Genomic DNA, 6,786 nt, shown 5'->3' on the forward strand with positions numbered 1-6,786 from the left:
ATAAAACCCTGGCAATAGTATTTATGCTTCGTACCGTCACATGAAACTTGACTGGTCAAAGAACCCAAACAAGTTTGAAATGCTAAACTACAAACAAGTTTCCATCACAAACAAGTCTCCATCACAAACAAGTCGATGGAATCAACAGTACGAGAAATTCAAATCATCAATGAAATTCAAATGCCACATGCATTCGTCGCAGAAGGTGGAGAGGTCATGAGGAAGCAGCGGCGGCGGAGGGCGATGGAGAGGGCCTCGCAGCAGTAGTTGGGGGCCGCCATCGCGGAGGACAAGGGACTTGAGCGTGATGACCCAGTTGCTGGTGCAAGCGATCCGATTGAAGAGAGCCTGGATGCAGGTGGGGCAGCAGCCGTGAAAGAGGACTTGGTGAGGAGGACAACCTCGTCGGCGGGGACCTCGTCGTGGAGGGTGGCCTCGAGTTTGAAGGAGCCCTTCACATGGTCGGAAGGGGTAGATGCGTGCAACGCTTTGGTCTCCAACAGAGAGGGGATGGTGGGAGAGGTGGGACCGGAAGAGAGGTTTGGAGTTTTCTCATGGGGCTTCGGAGGAGAAAGGGGAGCCAACGTAATAATTTCTCCTCAATTTAAGTTATGGTGATACCGACCAGATGTCGAAATAGGATTGATGCGGTGGACCGCTGACATGGTGTCCGTGGTGTAGGCTATAATTTTTTTCAACCAAAAGGTTGGGGTGGGGTGTGATTGATTCCTATTCGTATATTTCTTGAGCCCAATATTTTCCAACCAAAACACACCCTCAATATTTGCCTCTTGACTGTAGTCAAATTTGCAGTGAGTAAAACTCTCCCTATTGCAAGCACTTTTTTGCTCAAAAAAAAATCTCAATTGAACTAGTCAATAATGACAATGGAGTCGCACTCCATTCACATCCCTACTTGGAGACCATGCAGAGGATACTGTTGGCCTTTGCATGTGGCTCGAAGCTTAGCAGGACTTTTATGGCGTATAAAAGTTGCAGCAACGGTGATGATGAGGACCTCATATTATAATCCCTGACAATGGATTTCTGTTGGAGATCAACTTCATGTATTAAATCAAATTGGTTGGGAGCAATAAATTACGAGAAAGGAGCTTCCGAAGGTTTTCATATCAATAATTAGAATAATAAAATAGTCAATCAGTGCATTAAAAATTTATATATTGTACCATCACAAGGAGACAAAGAGGAGAAGAAAATAATCTAAGATGATCGAGACATGTTTGGCTTAAGCCACAGATAATCCTGTAAGGAGGGGGCCACAAATACTGTTTGTAGAGTCACCGAACAAGGACGACCAGAGAAGACTCTTGGACGAAGGAATTGATCACTTAGGAAAAGCTTTTTGGGAACATGCCATATAGAGATATCTAAATTAGAGGAATGAAGCTTGTTACTAGTGTTACAATCGCCACTCATTTTCTTAGTAGATTGTTTTGGAAGAATTTCTTTTTTTCATTTCCAATATGATCTTAATTTTTCATACCTAAACATCAAACAAGTGGGATGGAAAGTAACCTGATTTTACAATACTTTGAGCTTAGCGACAGAGGGAAGAGACCAAAGTTAATTTAATATACAAGCAGATCAAGCCTCATGAACCAAGTTTAATTCAAAAATGCTCCGAGCTAGTATTGGATTGAATCATGGCGAAGTCAGTGGTCCTCGGCACCGGGAATTCCACTGCAACTTCCCACTGATCACTCCCTCCCAACAGTTTCTCTCCCCATTACTACCTCCAAAGAAATCCACCACTAGAGCTCATCCTCTAGTTTTACCCACATGAACTATTGGATTGCAACTGCTCTGAAAGTTCCCCCTCTTCGTTTACTTGTTTCACTCACCAGATGGCCTGTGCAAGAAGAATCTCCTCCCTTTAATGCATCAACAGTTCCCACAGTGCTGTGGGTGGGCTAGAGGCTCCAAAGGTTGGCCTCTATAAGCTCTAATATTTTAGGACAACCTTGAATGTTCTTTTCCTCTCTTTTGACCCTTCCTTTGTTTGTAGCCCTCGTTTGTCTTTCTTAAGATTCTGCACGCTAAAGAGACCCAAAGCATTGAGATCGAAAGACCTACGTATTCCTTTGAGAGCCATCGAATCGCTTGGTAGGACCAGAACAAACGCGTAAATCCCGACCTACAACCCATACATTAGTAAGGAGTCCGACAACGGGAAGATGACTGCTAACTTTTCTCTAACCCATTGTTTTCTAGAGAAGAGAGAGTGGGAAGGAGGAAAAAAATGGGAAACTGCGTGTTCAGAGGTTTTGGAGAGAGAAGTGGATTGATGATAAAGGTGGTAACGTGCAACGGCGGCATGATGGAGCTCTATCCTCCGGTCACCGTGGAGTGCATCACCAATGGGTTTCCAGGCCACGGCATCTTTCGGAGCCGCGACCTCTTCTCCAAGCCGCTTCTTCACAACGAAGAGCTCGTCGGAGGAGAACTGTACTATCTCCGCCCCCTCAAAGACTGCCACAAGGGCCTCCCCTCGCTCGTCGCCGCTCCTTATCGCGTGTCCTTCGACCACCATGGGTTCTGGAGAAGGCAAGACATGGAGATGGCGCCCAAGTTTCATGCCAATGGTGGCAATGGAGGTGGGGTTGGAGGAATGTGGAAGGTGAAGCTAGTGATAAGCCCAGCCCAGCTCAGTGAGATCCTGTCTCACGAGTCACGCACGGAGGCATTGATAGAAAGCATGAGGACGGTGGCCAAGTGTGGCAGTGGCGCGACATCAGTCGCAGGCTCGGATCAGTGGAGCTTGGCTAGCAGTTGGAAGGCTGCCATGGATTAGTAGGCAGAAGAAAGATTTTTTTTTTTTTTCCTTAGGCTTGTGCTACTAATAAAGTACCTAGAAGTTAATGTTCATATTCCGACTGTTTTCCTTTCTTTCATGTGAAAGAAACTTTTCTTTTGCTTTTTCCCCTTTTTCTTTTGTGGGGTTGTCGTTGGTATCATGGGTGCAAGTATAGCTGTCCCTTTTAATTATGTTTTCCTCTTTCCTTTTTGTTTTCCTCTTTCTTTTCCTTGGGAAGAAGAATGGAAACGTAGAGACTGACGAAGGCATCATAGAAGATGGCTTGGCTTTTTAATTTTTTATGCTGAACGGTACGGTTCAGCCTTCTGATCTGCAAGTTTCTGGTGAGGGATTTATAACTAATCCGAAGGGCATTAATTTGTAAGCTTAAGAGGGAAACTTTGAGTCTTTGAGATTATAACACCCCAGTAAATACCAAGATTTTCTCAGCAAGCACATACTTTCTTTGTCTAAGCTATGGTGCCCTCGTCAAGATAAAAATCTAAATCCATTCAAATCTAACCACAAACACGATCGGCTCATGGTCAGCCTTAATGAGTATATACTATAATATTTTCTAGTCCATATCAATAATAGGCTGCGTCCTTGCTATAGTCAGCCTATAGTCAGCCTCAATGAGTCTGTGCTATAGTATTTTCTGATCCACATCGGCTATAGATTAAGTCCGCTCTGATATCATTTGTAACAACCTATAATCTCACTCCAAAAAATTTAAAAAAAAAATTATTTTTTTTGGATTATTTAGTTCTATATAAGTATCCAAAATTTTATTGATGAATAACCGATATTGAACTAAACATCCGTTTGCTTAATCTAGTGACCTTGTAAAACTGTTGGAAGTATATTCAAATTCGGTCTTTGGATAGCTTGTTTGCTTTGGTTTTTCTTCTGCATATTCCCATTATGATATCTTTCTATTTTTCTTTTCATGAACAAGTATATTTGGAAGCAAAGGATCAGAACCATTAATGCAAAGGATGGGAAGGCCCGAAGGGTCGCAAGGATTCCTATACCATCTTGGTTTAATATCAAAGCAGCATAAATAACAGGGATAAAGTCTGGCTGTTTCCCTTGGCAAACTGTAGATTGTGAAGGAGCTCAACAAAATTCTGAAAAGGAGTTCATAAAAAAATTTGCTAAACTGCAAGACTATTGAGTGTACTCGACGGTCATAACACTCTCAGTATAATGAGACAGGCGACTGTGAAAGCGTGGATGAACAATAAACTTTTGAAGCGACAATGGTACACGTACAGAGTGCAATCGTACAATAATTGCAGACTAGCAATATTTTTGGTTTGGATCAAGTATGGCGTCTTTTAATAAGAAAACATATAAAACTACCATCTTTTTTTCATATCAAAGCCTTCTACTGTTAAATCGTAAACCCTCGCCATGACCCGAAGCAATTAACATAGGACATGTCTGCAGTATCCTGCCATCATGATGTGGATTCACAGCATTTCAGAGTAGCCCACTGAATCTTTTCTAACATCGCCTGATAATAAGTAAATGTGAATATTGTTAAGGTATGATGATGTTTTTTTTTCCTTTCTTTTTGCAAAGAACTAGATAATGGAGTGATGATGTAATTATTGATATGATTAATTTAATAAAAATTGGCCATTTTCTTCTCAAAATAATTGTTTCACACAATTTGGCAAATGCATAAAACCCCGTACGAAGTAAGGCACGCTAATTTTTGACATTTGTTTTCTCTTTCTCCACCATTGTCCTTGATTGCTTTATCTATGTAGTTTGAATTAATAAAACCTCCCATCCAATGTAGAACACAAACAATAAGATATAAAAGTCTAACTATAGCCATACGCCGTTTTTATTTCAGTGCATATAAAATTTACGAAGTATATTCTGCCCAATCAACTTGTTCATTTTCAGAATAACCTTCCGATTTAGCTTCCTAATCTTCCTTCCATTCATCATTCCAAGTATCTTCCATATGTATTATCCTAAAACAATATTTCAAAAAACAATTAATTATTTATGTAAAAACAAGAAACGTGAAATATCTTCCAATATAATCACCTAAACCTCGAATTATATTCCAAAAATTCTATTCTGATATTCAAAATATTCAAGAGTATATTTATAAATGGAAAAAAAAGCCCACTAATAGTTCACATGTGAGTATATATACAAAACACCGAAAACAAAATGAAGAAATCCGAATCCAAAAAAAAAAAAGATCATAGAAGACAAGGAAAAAAAGCTGCAGACGCTTACCACACTGAGAGCAAAATAAGGAGCCGAGCAAAAAAAGGTGAATGTTGGTCACAAACGAAAAAAGGGATAGAGGTGAGTGATGGTGGTTCTAGATCAAAAAATTCAAACCTGAAAAAAAGCTTCAAACTCCAATCGAAAAAAAAAAAAAAAAGAAGAAGAGAAAAAAATACAATAGTTGAATAATCATACCCAGACCGAACGATGGCGTTCAGACGGAGTTGAAGGCTGGTAAGGATAGCGGCGATTGGTGTTGAGGAGAAGAGGGATGATGGTGGGCTAGTAGGCTGGTGGCATTAAGGAGAAGAGGAACGATGGCTCAGCTGATGAGGTAAAGTGGAGGAGAAGAGGGTTGGTGATGGATGGTAGTAGGCTAGTGGCGTTGAGGAGAAGAGGGATGGCGGTTGGAGTAGAAAAGTATCATAATTTTATTAAAAAATTAATGAGAAGTAATTTTATCAACGTAGAAGCCCACCCCTTACATGCTCTATCCATCATTCCTTAATCCTCCCAATTGGAGGGATGCAAATTGGTGGGTTAGAATGGATAGACAATTCCTCCTTTTCATCCATCCTTCCTAAGATTTTCTAAGCCAAACGGTGATGGAGGCCATTCATCCGTCTGACTCTATCCATCCTCTTTCTTAAGACCCCAACCCAACCTAAGGTTAAGATTTTGTTGCCCAAGGTGACAATCCAAGAGGGGGGGGTGAATTGGTTTCTTCTCAATTTTGGTGTTTTAGAGGCTTTCTTAATTAAGTGCGGTGGTTGCTTTCTTAGATTATTTGAATGAGTTAAACTAGAACAAAGATGGAAGATAATGCAAGAATAAATGTAAACACAAGCACAACACAAACACAACAATATATAGTGGTTCGGTGCTCTCCTTAGCACCTACGTCCACTCCCCAAGCGACCCCTTGGGAATTCACTATAATCTCGCGGATTACAGTTGGATTGTTTTCCGGGCTCACAATCCAAAAAACTTTGTTGGTTTTACGGGCTCACCAACGAACCTATACACCTTAGTTTTCCGGGTTCACCAAAAACCTTTGTTGGTTTTGCGGGCTCACCAACGAACCTATACACTTTGGTTTTCCGGGTTCACCAAAAACCTTTGTTGGTTTTGCGGGCTCACCAACGAACCTTTATACTTTGGTTTTCCGGGTTCACCAAAAACCTTTGTTGGTTTTACGGGTTCACCAACGAACCTTTACAAATAGTTCGACAAACAAAAAGAAGGATTCAAACTCCTAAATGAGTAAATGAAATAATATTAACTACAAAGAAGAGTTAGAAAGTATTTATCGCTTTGAAGTGGCTTTGCTCTTCTTTGTCAAGGATGCTTCACTCTTCAAGGGAGGATGGAGCTCTTGATGACTCTTTGAATCTGCTCAACCCCTTTCTTTGATTCTTGAATGAAGCACTTGAATGAAGAAGATTAGGGCACTTTTGTTTTTTTGTGTACTCTTTGATATCTCTTTCAAAAGTTGTTCTATCTGATGAATAGTGCCCCTTGAAATAGCTTCCCACATCCTTTGGACAAGCCCCAATGGTTAGATTTGAAAAACTAGCCGTTACTGACCTTGGGAAGGACAAAAAGTACATCTGCAGAACTAGCCGTTATGCTTCAGCCCGTGTTTGGGTCGGCTCAACCTGTCCTTGGGTCGACCCAACTTTCACTTGGGTCGACTCAAACATTCCTTGGGTC

At 40.9% G+C, this 6,786-nt stretch overlaps 1 protein-coding gene across 1 annotated transcript; it reads left to right on the plus strand.

Moving 5' to 3' along the window:
- Positions 1–1,507: 1,507 nt before the first annotated feature.
- Positions 1,508–3,092, plus strand: LOC103696898. Its single transcript, XM_008778618.4, has one exon. The coding sequence runs from the start codon at positions 2,261–2,263 to the stop codon at positions 2,810–2,812; it is 552 nt and encodes a 183-aa protein (XP_008776840.1). The 5' UTR covers positions 1,508–2,260; the 3' UTR covers positions 2,813–3,092.
- The last annotated feature ends 3,694 nt before the right edge of the window (positions 3,093–6,786 follow it).

The sequence above is a fragment of the Phoenix dactylifera genome, chromosome 2 (genome assembly GCF_009389715.1).
Source record: "Phoenix dactylifera cultivar Barhee BC4 chromosome 2, palm_55x_up_171113_PBpolish2nd_filt_p, whole genome shotgun sequence".
In the NCBI taxonomy this organism is placed as follows: domain Eukaryota; kingdom Viridiplantae; phylum Streptophyta; class Magnoliopsida; order Arecales; family Arecaceae; genus Phoenix; species Phoenix dactylifera.